At 38.2% G+C, this 21,683-nt stretch overlaps 1 protein-coding gene across 1 annotated transcript in view; it reads left to right on the top strand.

Annotated features, from left to right (window-relative positions):
- Positions 1–200: 200 nt before the first annotated feature.
- Positions 201–21,683, top strand: part of LOC107282977 (phosphatase and actin regulator 1-like) — a gene marked incomplete at its 3' end in the record, with an annotated part of 193,223 nt that continues 171,740 nt past the window's right edge. The window contains exons 1-2 of the mRNA XM_015810819.1: positions 201–366; positions 599–745. Coding sequence (XP_015666305.1) covers positions 201–366; positions 599–745 — 313 coding nt within the window. The remainder of the gene's footprint in view (positions 367–598; positions 746–21,683) is intronic.

Here is a 21,683-nt window from a genome sequence, read left to right as displayed (position 1 = left end):
TCCAATCTGTGATCCCTACAATGGAGTGGGCAGCGTATGTACTGTGCATGTGTGTGTTTCATCTATATATAATATCTATCTCCACAGAAAGAGGTGTGTCCACCTGATGCATTGCCATGTCAAATGGTCGCACGTGTTTCCTCAGCTGGTGTTTTTTTTTTCTTCTTTTGCTTGCTGCTTCTCTCTCCTACCCAAATACCATGAAGCAACCAAGCTCCTCAATCTTGATAGGCAAATCTCTGGACTTGAATGAGCCATTCTCAAATGACCGTTTTATCTGCAGCTTCCAGGCAAAGGACCAGGCTTTGTTAGATTGTGTAAGGTCCCACGTGGAGCCTCACCCGCTTGGCTCAAGGCTGCCAGAAGGTGACAGGGCAAGGTTTCCAGCTCAGCTCCAATCCAGAAATCCTTAACGGGTTTTCCTTTTCTCTCCCCATCTCTCTCTCTCTCTCTCTCTTTTTTTTTTTCTTCTTTCCCTCCCTCCCGGTGTCTCTCCCTCTCTGTGTCCCTGCTCCTCTCTTTCCCCTTCTCCTTCTTTGCGTGTGCGCCCTCCTCCTCTTTTCCACCCCCACCCCTCTCGCTGCTTCCTCTACACCAGCTCGCCGGGCGACCCTGCTCACTGTACCCACATTAATGGCGGCTTCTTCCGAAGAGGACATAGACAGGAGACCCATCCGGAGAGTTCGGTCCAAGAGTGACACGCCTTACCTAGCCGAGGCCAGGATCTCCTTCAATCTCGAAGCAGGTGAGTGTCACCTACCCTTCGCCCGCCCTCTTCAAGCCTAAAGCGGCGGCTGTTTCTGCACTCCCCCGCCCTCTTTGTGTCTGCCGGCTTAGGGGGGGGGGCGTGCTCTTGCTGCAGGAATGTGCATCCCTGGACACGTCCTGGCTGTCCACATACAGACGAACACACACACACGCGGTTGGCTTTTCTCTCTCCTCCTCCTCCTCATCTAGATGCTGGTGTAGTACAAAGCACACGCGCGCGAGCGCGCGGACACACACCCAATGGAGAGGAGCATGCGAAGTGCTTGGGTGAAAGTCTTACAGTACATTTCCTGCCAGAATCTGGAGGCCGGTGGAAGTGATCTCAAACTTCATAGGGTGAAGAAACCCGCACTGGTGCTCGTGCAGCTATACCTGGCAGCATCAGGCTTTCGGCTGTCTCTCCTATTCCCCTGGTTGCCCTTTCTGGATGCTCTTCACCCCCTCCTCTCCTTCCTTCAGCTGGCACACTTTCCCATACCCTCAAATTTCACCTTCTCCCTTGGGGCCTTTTTTTTTTTTTCCTTCCCCTCTTCAGGTTTTCCAAGGTCTGCATTCCCCTTCCTGCTCCCAACCTGTTAGCTTCCAGGTTTCCTTGAGGTCTTGCTTGCATTTTCCAACTCAAGCTTCCCATAGAACCCAGAAGACTGGTTTGTGACTCCTGTCACTCTCATCTAGGAGGAAGTGGTTGGGCGTGATCCCTCAGGTCTGAAGATTGTTTAGTTGGGAAGGGCTATTTTTTAGTTGGGAAGGGCTATTTTTTCCTTCTGTTCCTGCCTTCCACTTTCTCCCAGTTGCCTTCCTGATGAAGAACCCCTTAGTTTCTCATTTGGTTTTCTTAAGCTGGTCCTCTTCCTACCACAGTACGGTATTTCAGATGGTCACTAATTATTTATGCCGTGGTTTGTATGATTGCTCATGATTAGAATATACTAAAATCATACCACTGATGCTAAGAAGATATGAAACCTGAAGTTTTACCTCTGTCCTTTTAAGTTCATATTAAAGATACATGAGCATAACCAATAGCCAGTGGTCATGCTCTCCTCCACCCCAAACCCATTCTCCAGCCATTTCTTACCATATTCCTCTGGCCCGCATTAATTTAGCTCACTGATTTCATTACCAATTTCCATTTGTTGCCTTTATATTTTTCTTTGTGTTTAGTGCGCCTCAACTTTTTTCTCCATACCAGAAATGTATCCAAGATTTTTGCCTGAAATGTGACCCTGTCTTTGGACCTTTCTGATACAGTTTAGTCCAGACCTGATTATCTGGCCCACAATTTAGCCCTGGATTAGTCTAGTACAAGGGTAGGCAACCTTGGCTCTTTTATGACTCGTGGACTTCAACTCCCAGAATGCCTGGCTCAGCTTGGAAACCTCTCCCTTTCCCCTCAGCGTGGCTGGCCCAGGAATTCTGGGAGTTGAAGTCCACAAGTCATAAAAGAGCCAACGTTGCCTACCCCTGGTCTAGTAATTCCTTCAAGGGAAAGATTTCCCCTTAATACTTGCATCCCAAGCTCTGCCTTCCTGTTTTCCCTCCATTTGTCCTTTAATACTGCAGTTTTTTTAATTCTAATTACCTTCTCCTGTCACATGTTCTTTCCCCAGTTCTGAAGGATGACTAGAAAAGGGGAAAGCCGTGTTTCCATGCTGTGTTCCAGTTTGCTTTTTGAAAATGTTAGGAACAGATCTTTCTTGAGAAAGAAGCCAGAGAAATCCAACTTCCCATAGCAATTGTTTTAGCAAAACCCAATGATTTCCCCTTAATTAAATGTATGGATACTGATATCTCAGCATATCTGTCTGCTGGAATGATATGTCTCAATTCCTTAAAACATTGCTTGGAGCAAAGCCAATGGTTTTATAGTGGTTTCTCTTGAAACTTGATGTGTGCTTCTGCATCACTATGACCTTGCTTCCACTTTGTATCAAGTAAGATGTGAAATAGGAACAACTGCATATTCATTGATCAGTTCATATTCCGGGCAAACTTGGTCTTGTCCTATTGGCTCACTTATTGTCACTGGTTTACTTTAATAGCCCAGGAACGGAAAGATGTTTTGGATTATTGAGGACATATACTGATGACTAAAAAAAGTCAGAGGATGAAGAATATTGTATAGCATGATGGGATAGACATAAGATATGTAGCTGAAAAGGAGATGTTGCATGATTCCAAAATTGCTGAGTGCATGTTAAACAATTTTGTCATAAAAGTATTAGTTGAAGAAAAACCATCTTCTGCCATTATCTTACTTTATAACAAACAAAAAACAAAGTCAACCATTGTACATCAAGCTCAACGGATTCTTGCAAGTGGATCCCAGCTTTTAATTCTAACCAAAAAGCAATCTATACTGCCAACATTTCAGTCATTAATCTGCATATGGAAGGCATGAGTTTCTAAATATTAGGTTCTGTCATTGGTCTAATTTGGAAGAATCTGTATTCACAGAGATATAAATTATCAAAAAAAACCACTAGAGGTTCTTTTCATTAACCCATCTTGCATTTCACAGAATCATAGAATCATTTGATGCCTGGAGTTTAAAGTATCAATTGGTTGCTAAGCAATGTTTATGTTAATGTGCAAACAGCCTAAGAAATATGCTTGTAATGGTCATAAAATATAAGGCAAGGGTGCCTAGCCTGGATGAGGATAGTGATTTTATTAAGACTAACTATAAATAGAAGGGGCGTACTATATATCCTTTGGATCTAGAAAAGAAATACACATTCTGAGTTGGATGATGGTAGAGGTTGTTTTTACTCATAATCCATATGAGTAATCTTGCTGTTTCACAGGTTATTTGCATTTTTAAAAATATGAAATGTTACTTGATGCTACAACCACAGGGTTTTTTTTAATTATACTACGCACATATTTGTAGAATAAGATGGCATTTTTAAGTAAGTATCTTTGAGTTTTGTCTTTGGGTAAGGCATTGCCTTTTACAGTTTCTCAACTGGAAAGTCAGTTGAACAATTCCTTAAATGCTGATGAGGTGTGCCATAAAATATCACAGTGTGGAGTGTCCTGTTGATTTTCAGTTTGTTAGCTATGACCTCCTCCAAGATGTTCTATTTCATCTCCTCCCCAAATTTGTTTCTCCATTTCCACTTCAGTAGTATTGGATGACCATTCAGCCTTCTCTGAGCTGGTTTTGGGATTCTCTTCCTTTAAGGATTTTCCCACCCTAAACATGTATGTTTCTGCAAATCCCAAAAATCCTTCAGGCCTGGTGAGCTTGGTCTCCTGTATATGGGTGTGTGTGTGTGTGTGTCATTTTGGCTGTGGCTTGTGAGCAAAAGAGAAAGACAGGAACAGAAATAGGAGAGGCAGGCGCTGTTCATTTTAGCATGGTGCTGAAAACAGTGCCTGTATAAAACAACAAAAAGGTACTTTCCAGCGAAGAATTATTTTAAAGAACTACATATAATATGTACTGTGGTTTCCTTTATGCCTGCTTTTGAATGCACCTGGAAGGCAGAAAACAAATTGTTTGTTTTTCAGTTTAACATTGCAAACAGAACTAAAATAGTTCTAGAAGTATTAGAAACGCTACCTCCCTTCTCACTTAATGCATTTATGATTACAGTCCCTGCCACTCAACTGCTGGCTGCATTGCTGTATTGCCTTCCTGCTGCTGCTTCTAGGTCTGGTCTGAATCTGGTCACTGTTTTTGTTGTTGTTATGATAGCAGGCGGAATAAGCTGAATCAAAGAACAGCCCTTGCTTATATTTGTATTTGATCAGCTAAATAATCAAAAGATCCATATTCCATACTGCTTGGGAAATGGCTGGGGACTAATATTTTTTGTTAACTCTTTGAGCTGAAAGTTATTAGTTATCTAAACATGTAAAGCCAAGCATACGGTTTGGAAATAATCAAGATTTGCTCTTTTTCTCCAGAGTAATGAGATAACTGTCCTTCTAATCAAATTAGACTCATGGTTGCATTTTTTTCATTAGATTACTTTTTAAAAAAAAATTGCATTGGGCTGATTTCAATTTTTAGTGGCCTCGTGGCTACATTCATATAATTTTCACTATTCAATCTAGATTAAAATCCTGATGTTCCCTAGAGGTCTCCCATTCAGATAGTAACAAAGCCCAACTCAGTTGGATATATTATATGTGCCACTGGCTTTATGGGATTGTACAGCTCTAGAACTTCTACAGATTCCGTAAACTCTGAGAGAGAGAGAGAGAGAGAGAGAGAGAGAGAGAGAGAGAGAGAGAGAGAGAGAGAGAGAGAGAGAGAGAGAGCACAAGATATTTACTTTGGGCAAAAAGAAACTATGAAGATATATACTGGATTATATTTTTTGTGTTTCAAGCTCTATTGTCCACTGTTGTTGCAAATTTGTAAGCCAAACCTTGGGAAGTTCTGTTCCATGTTGGCAGAAACATAAGGATCCAGTGGACCATTACTATACAAAAATGATTGGGAACACTGGTTCCTCTATCCCTAACTTCCCTGAGATGACAGAGATGGCCTGCAGGAAAACTGTTCAGCTGAATGTGGTGACAACATTTCACATAATTGATAGTACAGTTTCCAATTGTGCAGAGTATTGTAGCTCATTAAACTGAGTGCAGTTATGATTTTGTAAATTTACTCTATCAACACAGGAATGGAGGGAGCAGATCCAAAATGTGCATTTTAATTTCCCTTCGAAGTGTAGATTTCTCAAAGCCCCTCCCCCACTTTGCAAGACTACAAATATAGCTAACACTTATTGATCGTGATGGGAATGAGAAAGGATAAAACTTTATTACAGGCAGAAGCCAGAGTCTCGGGGGGAATTCTTTCCTGATTCTTTTTTTTTATAGGGTTTTGTTTTCTAAGGAATTATAATGGGTAGTTTCTGATAACACAACCCTGTGTTTCAGTTACTCTGTGGCTCAAGTATTGTAGTTCAGCAAATATTCTGGGATAAACTTTGGATTTTAGTCATTATTACCTACCAGACAAATTAAAGAAGTTTAAGTGGTCCATGTGCCAAGATGATCTGGGGTTTTTGTCAACCTCATTAAAGTCTGTGTGCCTGTTAATCCCTGGGTGATGAAAAAAAAAATCGACAGCTAGGCATGCTAGTAAAATACATTATTTAGTTTATGCCAGGAGGAACTCTATTTTTTTTAATATAAGTGGTCAAAATAATAACATGGAATTAATTCATTTAAATAAGAGTTATGTAATAATAATTGGCTCTGTATGAAACAAACTTAGAGGTAGGCAGATTTTGGCAATTTTAAGTGAAACCTTAAGCATTTCTCTACTCCCTGATTGGTCTTATTATAAATTATTAATGCTTTATTAATTTGGCTATGTAGCTCTTTCAAAAGAAATTTGAATAGATTTGTAAAAATGGGGATTTTTTTTCCTCACTAAATTATTAAACATCGGTGGTTATCTTCCCAAATGCTTATCTTTGACTTATTTTCAAAACTTACGCATACAAGCCTTGGCTAAACATTCCCACAGAAAGTTCCATTGCAGATCATTGCAGAATCTGTTCAGAAATAGTGAAGGTGGTTTAATATATATAGGTTGAGCTGATACAGGCAAAAGACTTCTCTTTCCCATATTTGGGCTGACAGGGTGCTCTAAAAGAAAAAAAAAAGCATTCATCCTCTTCCCCTGTCTCTTGTAGCTAACAAAGTGAGAAAGAGCCTGTGGCCTAGTGGCTAACACCTCTGCTTAACATGCAGACAGCCCAGGCTCGAATCTCAGAAGGGTATGTCTGGCTGATGAAAACCAAATAAGGTTTGAAATAGCTCTTGTAAATATCCCTGCCTTCCCTTGATATATCCTTGAATTCTTAAAACTCATCTGGAAATGTGTAGACGTGCATCTTTGAGGATGGTTTTGCATAGATACCCTCAGGCCTAATTCCTCTTTAAAGTTTGCATGTACAAACTGAATAGTTGCCAGGATTTGTTTGAGAGATGTCCTTTTCCTGTAGAAGAATGAGCTAAGATGATAAGTCTTCCAGAACAAGCTGCCTTTTAGAGATTATAGTCATGATGTACTTGCTTAGGGTTTCCATAAGGTGCCTACATGGTAGAAATATGGTTTTAGATGGCATTTGATTGAAGCTGAAGGATTACCAAGAAAACTGAATTAAAATACCAGTTAACAGAGTTTGTTTGAATTCTTACCTGAACCTTACCTTACCTCAGAATTTTTGCTTTTTGCCAAATAATTAAAACAAATTAAAAATCACTTGGTTTTTGTCTTTTAAAGAGACTGCCAAAAGAAGAAACAGGTAAGGAGAGAGAGAAAAACAAGAGAGTGAAAGATCTTTTTTTTAACATAAAGGTACTTAGTTTTTGGGAGTTACAAAGATGAAATAAAACTAAGTCCAATTTATGGAGAGCAGTATAGGATACAGTTTAGCAAGTTTAAATTGGCTTTTAAAAAATTTGCTCCATGGTCTCATAGGCATCTCTGATCTAGTTTACATTGACTTAGTTTTTTTTTCTTTTTCTTTCTTTATGGTAGCCTCAGCTTATAACACCATTTATAGTCCTCTTTTACTGCAACAGTCCTGCATGATTTGTCACTCAGCAAAATGAACTATGACTAGTAGCATTATATTGTGTCCTGACAATCTTGCTGCACTTTTTCCCCTTGTACATCTCCAGAGGTCACAGAAACCATATATTAATCCACAGGGTACTATTGTATCTGGCTGCTTTTGGCTGATGGAATCCACATTTACAGATCCTTACTGCATTTAATTATCTGCTTTAGGATAAGGAACTGTTTCATTGCAATGCAATAGACTTAAGACTGTTTTAACATCCATCAAAGTAACTGGCCTAGTTATAGATTATCTAATATAAAGGAATGCCTTTCTAGAAAAGTATCCACTTTAGAAACATTTTCGGTTTTACGACGTACATCTGTTATCTAGGATGATATTATTCAGGTTAAGAGTAAAATGGTTGGATATTTACAGAATTGCACACATCAACTAAAACATTTGGAGGAAGTGATCTAATTCAGTTTTGATAATTGCTTCCAAACATTTTTTTTTAAAAAAAATCTACCATGTTGAGTACCGAAACTGTGGGTGTTTTTTTCTTTTTTTCTTTTATTATTCAGACTGTGTGTCTAATGTGTGATCCTTAAGGGGTCTTTTGATTCACACACACATATACCCAGAAAGCATTGGTATTACATTTTCGAACTAACAAATTTTATTAAAGTGCACACATTTTTAAGAACTACAGCTCTTTTATCACATGCATAGAATGGCTAGACTGATGTAGAATTTAAAAGAAAGTTTGGTTAGGCAGATGCAGGCTATATGTGAGTCAGCTCACAAGTATCTTATCAATAAACAAGTACAATGTTTTAAAAGCCCATTGTGTTGTTGATATATTTTGAGATTGCCTGAAAGCTTTTTGATATATGTGAACACAGCACCCTCCTTTGCTCAATAGTGTAGGTAAAGAGTATTTTTTCCAAAAGGGTCTCTCTGTTGCAGAACTCCATTAACCCTTAACTCCTTTGCCCAAATGGATTCCTCCAGCTTCCAAATTCCCATTGAACCTCGTTGTTGTTGCTGGCTGAGATTTCTGAGGCTTCTACACTCAACACCTCTGAAGGTACCAGTTTAGGGAAGAAGGAATTAAATAATATTTATTTATTCATTAAACAGGTGTGTTTAGCTGCCTGACTGCCAGAAAATAATGCTAGATGGCAATCAAGAATAAAAATAGTGCTTAAAAAATATTGAAAATGAAAAACAATATTGATGCCCCTGGTAAAACTCACATCCATAAATCAGCCACACTGTACCAGGTCCACCAATACAGGTAATCCTCAACTTACAACCACAGCTGAGCCCAAAATGTCCATTGCTAAGCAAGACAGTTGTTAAATGAGGTTTGCTCCGGCTTCCCCATTGACTTTGCTTGTCAGAAGGTCCCAAAATATGATCACGTGATCCTGCAATCATCATAAATACGTGCCAGTTGCCAAGCATCTGGATTTTGATCACGTCACCATTCTTTGAGAAAAATTATTTAAAACCTAAACTGAATTTAGCTTGTCCCTTCCCAAAGAACAAAGCTATTTGTTTCCTTTAGAACAGGGGTAGGCAACCTTGGCTCTTTTATGACTCGTGGACTTCAACTCCCAGAATTCCTGAGCCACCATGCTGGCTCAGGAATTCTGGGAGTTAAAGTCCACGAGTCATAAAAGAGCCAAGGCTGCCTACCCCTGCTCTAGAATATCTTAGAGGCATGCCTATATTATAATAAACATGATGAATGATAAAATGTAAACCATCAACTTTAATTCAACGGTTAGACTGCTGTTATGCATAATTTATAATATAATGAACTTGTAGTTTGATAAAGTCTGTTTAATTGTGCTTTTACTTAACCACCCTCTTGGTTACTTGTGCCTCTAAAAATTATTGCCTTTGGCGAGTGGATTGAGAAATTTATAATTTTCCCAGTGGGGCCACATATAATTATTGCATAAATGCAGACAAATGGTAGTTAATTTTCATAAACTTATTTTCAAGTTGGGTTAAATTGTATATAACAGGACTGAAAATCTGATGAAGTATGTGGATGATTCAGAAATAACATCTGGGTATAATGCTGTTTATACTGTATAATGGCAGAGAAATGAAATATGGCTCGTTCATTTATTTTACAACTGTAAAAATGACACTTGAAGTTCAGTGTATCTTAGCAAGGCTAAAAATAGGGATAATGTTTGCCTTGATAGATGTTACAAATATTGATTCACTTAGAACTAATAACATTCATCAGCTAGGGCAAATCCTATGAGAGGGCTTTTGGTTTTTTAGTTGAAACTGACCGATACAATCTGTATTTTTTTATATCCCTTCTTCTTTTCTTATTCCCCACCCCACCCCCCAAATTATGAACAGTGCTTCGCTGATAATATTTTCTGTAAATGGACAAGCTAAAATGGGAATGGGGGATATCAATGTTTAAATATAGTTTGATTTGTTAATTAACAATCCACTCCCTGTATTGCAGCTCTCCTTCTGCATTGCTCATTTTCTTGGCCCCACTTGCTTTTAGTTATAATTTAAAGATGACAGAACCTAATTGATATTTTTGCTGAAACACAGAAGCTTTTGTCTTGATTCATGAAAGAACCATATATGTACAAAAAGAAGCTTTCTGACTAAGAAATTGTAGACATATATAAACTAGTGCTTATGATCTTCTGTTTGGTAATCTAATTCAGTGACTGTGTTACACGTATGTGACTGTCCCCAAAGCTATTACTCAGCATCTCTGCTGTAAGAGGGTCTGCTCTCTTCTCCCTTTTGTCATCTTATTGATCACTGTCACTTATGAAACTACCGATGCAAGGCCTCGGTTACTCTTCCCAGTCTTTTCAGAATTTAAGTTCCTAAATTAATCTCCCCAAATTCCTAAATATCTCCCAACGTTCTACCTCTGCTCAGAATTAAGATACTGAGAAGATGGATGAGACAAGTTACACATATTATAATTTAAAATTTATTTGCATTTTCTGGGCATCAATAGATGTCTGATCTAACAGTTTTAGATACAGTATGGACAAAGCAAAACTATTCTATTTTTAGGCAATTCCAGAGGAGGATATTAAATGTCATGGTGGACTTCTTTATTATGATTTAGTTTCTCCTTTTAATTTATCATATAGAAGTGCTCTGGACCACTGTGTGCTAAAATAGGAGGAGAAAGATATAATTCATGAAAAAAATGCAGGAATATTTCTCTTTTCTTTTATTAGTGACTGATGTTAAAAACTGCATGTGTCGCCAGTAGCCAAATGTTTGTGATTTTTAACAACAGAAATGGACCCTAACAAACCATTTGAGAATGACCAATAATAAATAAAAACAATTAAAGTATATGTTAACAAGGGTTTGTGTACAGGTCTTGCAAATATGAGGATGCAAGTATAAAGGGGATAAGACCATCCATGCCAGTCTCTGCAGAGCTTAGCTCTTTGGATGCTCCTTTAAGTCCACAGAGGGCTGCAGGCTAATTAAGTTCTTCCTGTTGACTAGAATATTCCTCATCTGGTGCTCTCCAGAGGTATTGGATACAATTCCCAGAATTCCTATCTTGTATCTTACACACACAGAGGGGGGGAGGGAGGGAGGGAGGGAGAAAATCTGTAAACATTCAACACAGCTAAGGGCTCAAGTTTAGAAAGAAAAAAATGGAAATAAAGCAAGGATTTATTTTTTTAAAAAAAATTGAGTCATCTGTTAAAACTATTCTTGACTGTAGAATCATGATGTCCATAGGAATTGTTTGACAGGAAGCTTTAAGATCATCTATCTATCTATCTATCTATCTATCTATCTATCTATCTATCTATCTATCTATCTATCTATCTATCTATCTATTCATTCATTTGCAGAACCTATCCCTACATACAGGAAGCTTTAAGATTATTTATTTGTTTGTTTGTTTGTTTGTTTGTTTGTTTGTTTGCAGAACCTATCCCTACCTAAGACCACATTGCCAAAATTCAGTAGCATGCAGTGAACTAAAGTCATTATGATTTTCAGTGAGGAGAAAACCAAATGACACATTACATCTTAGATAGGCTTATCTAACCTAATTTTTAATCAATGATGTGAGGAAAACTAGGTTTAAAATCCCCTCCTTTCTGATGAGTTTATTATTCCTGTGCTGTTTGCGCTAAAAAAAAGCGCACACACTGATATCAATTGTGCTGTTCCAACCGATGAAAAATTGCTCATTTATTTAATTATATCAATTATTAGTGACCTGAAGAAGTTATTTTATGTCTGAGAGCTATGTGCCTGGAAGGTGTTTTGCATTTAGCAGATTCCACTTTTAAACCTGATACTATAAATTAAAAAAAAGATGGTGAGCAGACGGTGTTGTGTTTGATCAGGAATGGATCGTGTGAGTCTCTAGTCAATGCCAGAGCATCCCACCAAATTTAACAGTGCATGTTCAATTTGTGCTTGGGGTTTAAGAAGGTTAAGGATGGGACTTGTAGTGGCTTTCCTCCCAGAGACCTTCTGATTCCATCTTCACTCTTAAATTGCCCTCCCCCCAAAAGACCACAAAAAATTAATCATGCCCTTTCCATGATATCACCATGTCATCCGATGACATCTGGTGGCCTTCAGAAAATGGGGAGGCTAAATACACTTGACCTCCTTTCTTGATTGAGTGAACTTTGGTATAGCGTATCCTATTGATAGAAGTAAGTCTTCATCCTGGTTCATCCAAGCCGGGGATAAATAAGCAACATGGCGACTGCTTTGGGAAGAAGGTTACAATTTATTGCAGAAGCAGAAAGATGGTTCTTCAGAAAAGAGCAGAGGAGAGAAGAAAGAGACTGAGCACATGGGTAGAAGGTTTTTATACCCCCTCTAGCCCTGTTTGGAATAGTTTCCTGTTCCTGTGGCATGAACCTTGAGGATATTTATGAGTGCTTTTCTAGGCCTTGATATCTGTGGTTTAATCCTATTATCATATCCTGCTTCCCAGGTGATGGGGCTAATGACTCCTAGAGTTTGGGTGGGGCATGCAGATTAAGAGAAACAGAAGAACTAACGAGACCGAAGTTGAAAGACTACCAAAATGTAGACGTAAACATACCCCGATCCAGAACGAACCCCGTCTCTGATAGATTTGGAGCCAAAGTTGGTTTCTGCTTTTTAAAATACTTTTGAGGAAATATATTTTTCTGCCCTTTTAATATTTCCTTCTCTGGGGCTCTGACTTCCCACACTATATTCCTATTAGACCTCAGTAATTTAAAGCGAATTATGCAGCATCCTCTATACTGTTTGTGCAGAGAGCTTAACATTTATCACCTAATGATATCGTCATAAGCTATAGCTCCTTCAACCTCTGCTTTCCTAGTTCTTTGTCTTCATTGCTTTTTAGTTACTTCCCCAACCCACACTTCAACTTGAGGAGGATTTTGTGCCCTTTCTCTGATAGAAATAAAGGAGTAAAGGAACTCAGTCAAACAGTGATAAAAGAAGATGGCTTAAGGGAAGAAAGGGGAATTTCAGTCCAGCAATGGATTCTCAGCAGCAGCTAAAGAAGTTGGATAATCTAAATTGTGAATGAATCTGCCTGCAATGTTGCCTCAATAAACTCTTGCTTTGAGCCCTTCCCTCTACCAAAATGCTTAATAACTCCCACCAGCCTTACGTTTGCTGTGATTGCAAATGATTCTGACTGACTACAAAGATTAATCAGATGTTTTTATCACCTTTCTGGCTTTATGTAGAATTTCAGGAACAAATTTCCTTTGTGTCAGGTGCACAACTCCTGCACTGAACTGTGACTTAGCATAAACTGGCACTGAGGTCATGACTAAGGATTGCTTCTGATCCTTCTTTAGCAGATTGTAGATTGGTGCACTTTTAATTCAACTCAGAGCTGCACTGAGTATTCTGCACTTGAGGAAACCTAATGTCATGTTTCTGATAGATGAAACCAGTAAAAGAATTTCAAGGCAAGAATTCTTCCTTAAGGAACATTTTATTAGGAAACAAAGTATCAGCACTTACATAGTTAAACCCAAAACTGAGATTCCCTCCCCCCAGACACAAAGTAACAAGTCGCAATTCCCACCCCACAAACGCTGTCATAAATCACATTCCCCAATTAACGCAAGACCTGTGCCAAAACCTTATCAGACCATGTCCTTGAGTTCCCACACTTCTACATTGTTATGACTAGCTAAACCAGTGGTGGCAAACCTATGGCACGGGTGCCAGAAGCGGCACTCAGAGCCCTCTCTGTGGGCACGCGCACCGTCGCCCCAATCCTAGGCCTTCAGCTGGGTTTTATAAAACCTTTTCGCTTTAGGCCTCCGCCGCCGTGTGCAAAAAAAAAAAAAAGGTTCAATCAATCAGTCAATTTCAACTTCTCGCTGGGAAAAAAAAGATCTTGCAAAGTTGGAATTGATTGATTGAACTTTTTAGTCCCACCCAGTCTGCTGTTACCACCACAGCCACGCCCATGCAATGGGCCACGCCCACCCAATGGGCCACACCCACCCGGCACCTGACGAGGCATAAGTGGGTTTTGGGTTGCAGTTTGGGCACTCGGTCTCTAAAAGGTTCGCCATCACTGAGCTAAACCCTCAAGCATCCCCCCTTCTACATCTGAACTCTAAAAGAAGAGAAAAGGCACGTTAGAAGCAAAAGTAAAAATGGCTGCTGATTCTCAGTTGACAGAGCGACTGACATACATTGTCATAGCGTTGACACCTGGCGTTATAAAAGAGAGGATCACCAGACCAAAGACATTCCATTATGATGAATGATACCAAGACTGTATTTATTAACTGGTCTGATACATCTTCCATTCATTTTCTCTGTTGATTTCTTTCCTGTTGGATGCTAGGCAAAGAGAAAGCTTTAGTTCTGAATTATGAGTTGGAAATACCATAGCTACGATTATGACATTTTTCTCCATGGAAGAGATTTGCAAAAAGATTTTTTAAAAAAGGTTGGGCCTTCTTTTGACTGATTGTATGTAAAGCTTTCCTGCTTCCTCCCCACCCTACCCCATTCTAACTAGTAATCCCTTTAAACTCTTTAAATTGCTAGATCTTGAGCCGTATCTTGGTTTAATAAATAATTAAGACTTGGTCCCTGAGCCCAGGAGGCTTGGTAGAATCAGAAACTACAAACTCAACACATCCTCACTTCACAAATATTCTGCTGATGTCAATAAGGATTTTCAGTGTGGCAGTGTGTGTGTGTGTGTGTGTGTGTGTGCATGGGGGAGTCTTATTTTTCTTCATGCTTTTTAAAAATTTCCTCGCTGAATGCTTGGGAATGTGAAACAAATAACACCAATGTTATTTCTTTTTAATCAAAGGCATTATTTTTGCCCATTCTTATAGAGCTGCTGTCTGGATGTATTTATGTGTATCCATAAATTCAGTTATTTCAGCCTTAACTGTCCTGTTCCTAGGGTTTAACTATTTCCTTCCGGCTACACTGTCATCGGTGCTTTCACACATTGGTAAAATCTACCTTTTCTAACTATCTATCTTTGATAGAAGGGCTTGAATCAGTCAGAGCAAGATATTATCTGGAATGCAATGAAAAGAAATCGATATTTAAAAATGAATCCTGGAAAACAGTCAAATATTCATTTGCTATTTTTGAAGCATTTGCCTTAGGATTTATGGCCTTGACTTCTCTCTATCTCAGCCATGTGCATCTTGATGTCCCAGAGGTCAGTTAGCTGCCTGAATCACAGCTGCCTTTGAGCATTTATGCATCAGCACAGATTTGCTGTCTCCACAAGAAAGTGAGAGCAGTTTTCAGCTGAATATTCCGTGTATTGAAGTATGGAATCTATCATGGATAGTTATGGTATCTATCATAGATAGATTCCAGAGCTATCAGGAAGAAGAAATATCTAATTAAACAACCCCTTCAAACTACCAAAATATTTGTATAATACATTTTCTTTCAAATGTATGATCCCAAGGGAATTGGTGACAAACATTTGTTTAAATCTCTAATTGCTTTATTTCTGAATTCTGGAAAATTATGTTCACAGTAATTAATAGGTATATGCCAATTGTGATTCATTGGTATCACACTTAGAAGGTTCTTCCTTGATTATCTAGATAAGTTTGTTTCATGGGAGATGGTACTCTTGCTTTTATTTTATTTTCATATTTAAGAGGAGTTATTTTTACTGATGCATAAGTTTTATATTGTTTTTCTGTTGTAGTCCCAAGTGATTACAATAGCAGTACAGATGTGCCTTTCATGGAACAGCCAACAACTAAATGCTCACTCATGTTCCCAGGAGTTTTCATTGTTGAGACACACAAGCGTAGCATTCTATCCTGATTTATCTGTGCATTCAAATCAGCGTGTGAATACAATATAAATATAACAAATGTACAAGATGATCTATTCTTATGTGATCAAAACTAAGCCCCTTCAATTTCAGGCAAACATACATGTTATTACTATTATAGGACGCCAGCCAATGAAGGAATTTTTAGGGGATATTCTTGCTAAATTTGGCAAGTTTTTTTCATGATTAAATGTTGGACAGTAGACCACAATTACTACATCTTGATTATTCTTCCCCTGCCTACTGTGATACTCATTTGTCTTCCTTGAAAAAAATACAGTAAACAATGTGCAAAATGTTGAGTAACACTGATTAAGTCATTGTTTAATTATTAGTAAATCACTGACTTACTAATCAAAGCTATATTTTCTGCCTTCTAAAAATAAAGAAATTCTATTCTATTGAAAAAAAGATGGTAACAATGCAGGTGCATTTGCTTGGTTTAATTTTTTTTTCACATTTTAAATCATTTTCTAAATGTTTTCTACAGCAGATTTAAGTGTAAGTTGATGCAATACTTAAGTTCCTAGTACTTTTTTTTTTCATTCAGTGGGGTTTGATTCTTGTGGACTGCTTGGACAAGTCCCTGCAATTTTCTTGGCAAGGTTTGTCAGAAGTGGTTTAGGAGACTAAAGAAAAGAATTGGATGTTATTGGGTCAACACCAAAAGGAGCATATATGGGAGTTGCCTTCTAAGTCTTGGACTAACTACCACCGAACGATAGGTCTCGACGACTACTTATAAGGTAAGAGTCACTCTCTTTACGTTTTTTTGAGACTGTTAGTAATTTTTACGTTTACCATCCGAGGTCCATTAGTAAATCGTGTGTGACTTAAATAATCAACTTTAGTTTCTTTATAGTTGAGTAAGACTTCACCTAGCAAAGGTCGTTTCTGAAACATAGTTTCAGTGAGAACTGATGCAAAAAGAGAAAGAGAATGTAACAGACAAAATAATTGAATTTATGTAGCAGCTCCTTGTGACACGATGGATAGATCAATAAGTAGACAGACAAACATTTGATCTCATTAGCATTTGTATGGGAGACCATGAGGCAGTACCAGGATGGAAGTTATACTGGGAACTTTTTTTTTTTTTTAGAAGAAAGCAGTTGCAAAGCTCTTATTGATAAGCAAACTACATGGATGTATCCATGAAGCCCCCAGGAGCTAAGTTTTAGTGCAGGGAGATTTTTAGTATTCAATATATATGATTATTCTCCTGATAGATAGGAAATATAAATCCCCCCCCCAAAAATAGGCAATCACTGAATATGAAATAAGGTTGTTTCTTTTTATTGACTTCCATAGGCTATCTTTTAAATTGTTCTTAAACAGGTAGTCCTCAACATACGACTGGTAAAACATCCATTGTGGACAATGGGTTTGAATTAACAACTACAACATTCGCTTAACATCCGCCACCCAAAATAAAATGGTAACATTGAGTAAGTCACCTGATGACCCACTTAACAACCGACACAATTTACAACCATAATTCCAGGCTCATTTAGGGTCAAAGATCCAGGTTTATCTGTAATTGTCATTGCACATTAGGTTTTTGCCAATGAAAAAGAAAATTTTATCAATACAGAGATGGGGGGGATGATTCTTTGAAAAGAGGTTGGTCTTCATTTGTATTTTCCTTGTGAAGCAAGAGATTTCAGTGTTTTAAGATGAGATTGTTCTGTGATTGTGCCCGGAAGAGAAAGACAAGATGTGTTAAAAAAGGTATGATGAAAAATTTATCATTTTGTTTTATTTAAAAGATATGTATGCTTATGCTCAGCAGAGCTTCCACGGTTGTTTAGAAACACAAGGTAAAGTGCACAAATAAAACAACATGTTAAGATGTTCTTCCTCAAGAAATATGTCTACAATGTTGACATTGTTATATTTGGCCAAGACCCAGTCCCTTGGACTTGAATGCTCAATCCATATGGAGGTTTCCCCCTCCTCTTTTATATTTGTATAAAAGAGGCTGACAAAGAGGGGAGGAGAGCTGGTGGAGATGCATAGAATATTGAATATTGAAGAAATCGAGTCCATGTAGGGTTTAAGCTTGTTTGTGTCTGCATGTTTGTGTCTTTTGCTTAACTAAGAAATCTTTCAGATTGATAGTCTCACCTCATAGGAATCAATGCTTCACCCAATTGTTCTCATAACATTGCTTGTCTGAAGAACTGAATCTTTTTTTTGGTAATTTTATTAAAGGTTTTAGATAAAACCATAAAAGATACAAATTAGAAGAAAAGAAAAGAGGTTAAAAAAAATACCTAAGAAAGTTACTTCCCACGTTCTTCTCTTCACTTCCTCTTAGCTAAGAAATATAAAACTTTTCCTTCCCATAATCCATCTCTTCACTATAGGCAAATCTAAATAAATAACCTTATTTTTCACTCTGTTTACCAGGGAAAGAACCAAATAAAGCAATAAGATTTTAATTAATATGTATTAAACTCAACATTCCACATCTCAGTGCTTAATTGTAAGGCATAAAATGGCCTCAATATCCTAAAGTTACCAAATAAAAAAAAAACAACCCCAAGTTTAACATGATAGAGACCATTTCTTTAAAGATAAAGCTCCAATACTAACATTCCAAATAGCAACTTACCCCATTTGAATACACTTTCCATATCTCTACTCTCACCTATAAGCACATCCACATTTAAAGACGCTCATGTCTTTGTCTATTACCTTCAGATGAGCAAAATTGGAAGGTATAGGGCAATAATTGTTAAACCAAGGTAACTCAAATGGGCTGGGTTATAGACTGCCAGGACCCATGGGAATGACATTAGGTTGCCTTAGTCACAACCTAGCCTTCCAACTGTTATATACTTCCCAGAAACCTGGGGATTGCCTTGAGCAAGGGAAGATAAGAGTGTCATATAACTGCCCTCTTTCCCAACTCCCTCTTGGACCTGCATCCAATCAGCTGGTGTCGAGGCTCAACAGGCAAGAGAAGATTGGCTGCTTTGGAACCAAGCCTAAAACAGCGTGTGGTGAGGGAAGGGCAAGGAAGTGATGCTTACTGGTGAAATAGGGCTGGCTGGAGGGTGCTAGTGGTTGATGGATGATGTCTCTTCCTACCTGGAGGGAGAGAGATCTTGGGGACATGGCAGGATGGAGAGTAGGGTTGCAGTTTCCCTTGTGGTCTGCACTCTCTTTGTTCCCCCTCCCTCCAGCAGGTGGCAGGCAGTTCCACAGGTCAGCCAAGGATAAGGAAGGGTGATTTCCGATGTTCCCTGCCAGTTTCCCACAAGCAAAGTCAATTGGTAGGAAGTTGGGAGTCACTCACATTCCCATTGCTTTTTGCCCACCTGTGGTCATTCCATTGTCACTCCTCCCCTCAGAAAAGTGGCAGGCAGTTCCCCAGGTCAGCTGAGGAGGAGGACGAGGAGGAAGAGTGACTTCTGATGCTCCCTGTCAGCTTCCCATAAGCAAAGTCAATGGGGAAGCCAGCAGGAAGTCTGAGGATGCTGCATCCAAAGCATTGCATAAAAATAACCAAAACCCCAGAACATCTCCTTGCCAACAGTCAACATTCATACAAGAAGGGATTAACATCAGAATTAACACTAATCAAACAGTAAACAATATTCTGTGGTCACTGGAAGAGCAGAGAATAAGCGTGATTATTTCATGATCTCCTGCAAAAGATTATATGGTTTGGAATGTCAGCAGAGAACAGTAGACAGCAAAAATGACTGGAAACTGAAAGGTTGGAAGTGCAGGTGGTATTGAAATGTTCATGGTTGGTTGAAATCATAATAAGGCAGAGAACAAAGAAGCTAAATGAAAATGTATGTGTTCCAGGCACTTTTTTCCCCCTAGCAGACACACACACACTATCCAGTTATTCAGCAGAAATGAAAACTGGAAAACAAATAAGAATACTGTTGTTCAATGAATTCAAGGATTTCTTTTCTTTACACAGTGGAAAAGGAGTTCAATGAAAGAAGGCCGATATTTTGAATTACAAACTATACCAGCTGAAAAATGCAAAGTTTTGCTTTGTTTTGTAATTGGGCACCCTTTCCACTTTCTACTAGTGGCTATTATTAACTGTTTGGTTGGCGTTCTGAACGAAATATTCAAGAAACTAGATGGGAGAATGAGATTCTGTTTTATGGAAGTCTTGGTGGCTTTTGATACCATTGACTAGAATATTTTTTAATCGATCATCTGGCAGCCAAGTGCAATAAAACTTTTGAACTGAGGTTTTCTTTTGGTCTTAATTATATTGTAAACTATTCTTATCAACTGCTTGGATGCAAGTTGGAATCCCTCATTTTTTAAATTTCTCTTTTTTATCTCCAGTAATTATTTCATGCTTGCTGCTATTTTTTAATATTAAGAATGATATGTGACATTTCCGTTTCATAAATAAACCCTGATTTTTCACTGTCAGTGAAATATTTCTTGGGCAATTGGAATATTCATAGATATGTTGTTATGAGGAATCCTGTTTTTTAAATTGTTTGGTGAAATTAGAGGCAGCAGCTACTGATTAAAATGCTAAAAACTCCTTTTTAAATTATCTATTCAGTTCATTTTTATTCAGTTTTAATTTTTAATGAATTAAACCAAAGAATGGAGTTTATATGTATTTATTTATGTCCCACCTTTGTTATTTTTTTATAAATAACTCAAGCCAGCAAACGTATCTAGCATAACTTCCTTGCCCCTATTTTCCTCACAATAATCCTGTGGGTTGGGCTGAGAGAGAATTACTTTGGGGCCAGTTGTATGCCACTTGTCCCTTTCTAATAGAATCAGCCTTGTATCACTGAGGATCAGGCATTGGACAACCTCATAGTCTTACAAGACTTTTATTTCTCCTTCATTTACCAGGATCACATGTCATAAAGCCATGGGTTGTTTAATCAGACCTGGCTAAATATATCGCAGTTAGCAACAATTATCACCTCGGCAATTCATCTTCTGTCAAATGGGATGTCAGCTCAGGTCTTTCTGTGTTGAGCATATTACTTCTTACTCAAAAACTTTGAATTTATTTTGCCTTTTTATCTCTTTCACCCTTTCGCCCAATGAGTCTCAGCAGGTTTTAAAGCTACCATATCGGTGTCTATGGAGATTCTCAATCGTCCAGGTCATCGTTGTCCCAAAGATGCTTTTTCACGAGGCAACTGGACTTTCTTGTTTTTCTTTTGAAGGAAAGGAAAGACAAAGGCCACTCTTTCAAAGACAGCAAAATCCACATTTTGGACATAGAGGAAGGCTGGTTTGAAAGAGGGGTCAAAGAGGCCATCTATGTCAAAACTGAAGAGACTGGATAGCCATTTGTCCGAAATGGTATAGGGCTTCCTGCCTGAGCAGGGGTTTGTACTAGATGACCTCCAAGGTCCCTTCCAACTTTATTATTATTATTATTATTATTATTATTATTATTATTATTATTATTATTATTATTAAGAAAGGAGGAAGGATATGACATCATCTATCTCCAGTTTACAACACAATCTTTTCAGCAGTTCCCAGAAGGCTCCGCACCCATTTGCACCACTCAGGTGACCCTGAAGGCACAGATAAGCCCTCCAGGTGGCCTCAATGACTCTCTAAAAGAATGAAAATGACCAGCTGCCTGCAAGGAGTATAAATCCTTCCATTCCCCACCATCCAGTCAGAGCTGAAGAAGCTTCTTGGATGAGAACTGAAACGTTTTCAAAAGAAAAACAAGAAAGTCCAGTTGCCTCATGAAAAAGCACCTTTGGGACTATCTCCAAATATAAATTTTTATTATTTTCATCATAAAAAGAAACACATCACAAATACATCACAATGTAAAAACCCTACCCCCCACCCCCGGACTTCCCAAACCTAATCCCAGGATACTATTCAACTAAAAGTAAACTACTATTAATATCCCTAACTCCACAAAATATTATTCTACATAAGTAGGTGAAATATATAAAAAAAGAAAACAAATTATCTAAAAGCCTAAATTATATTCCACCATTCTATGCTTATTTTGAATATAAACAATCCATCTT

This window comes from Protobothrops mucrosquamatus, unplaced genomic scaffold, assembly GCF_001527695.2.
Source record: "Protobothrops mucrosquamatus isolate PMUCROS unplaced genomic scaffold, P.Mucros_1.0 scaffold23, whole genome shotgun sequence".
Taxonomy (NCBI): Eukaryota; Metazoa; Chordata; class Lepidosauria; order Squamata; family Viperidae; genus Protobothrops; species Protobothrops mucrosquamatus.
This window is presented reverse-complemented; position numbering and strand designations above follow the sequence as displayed.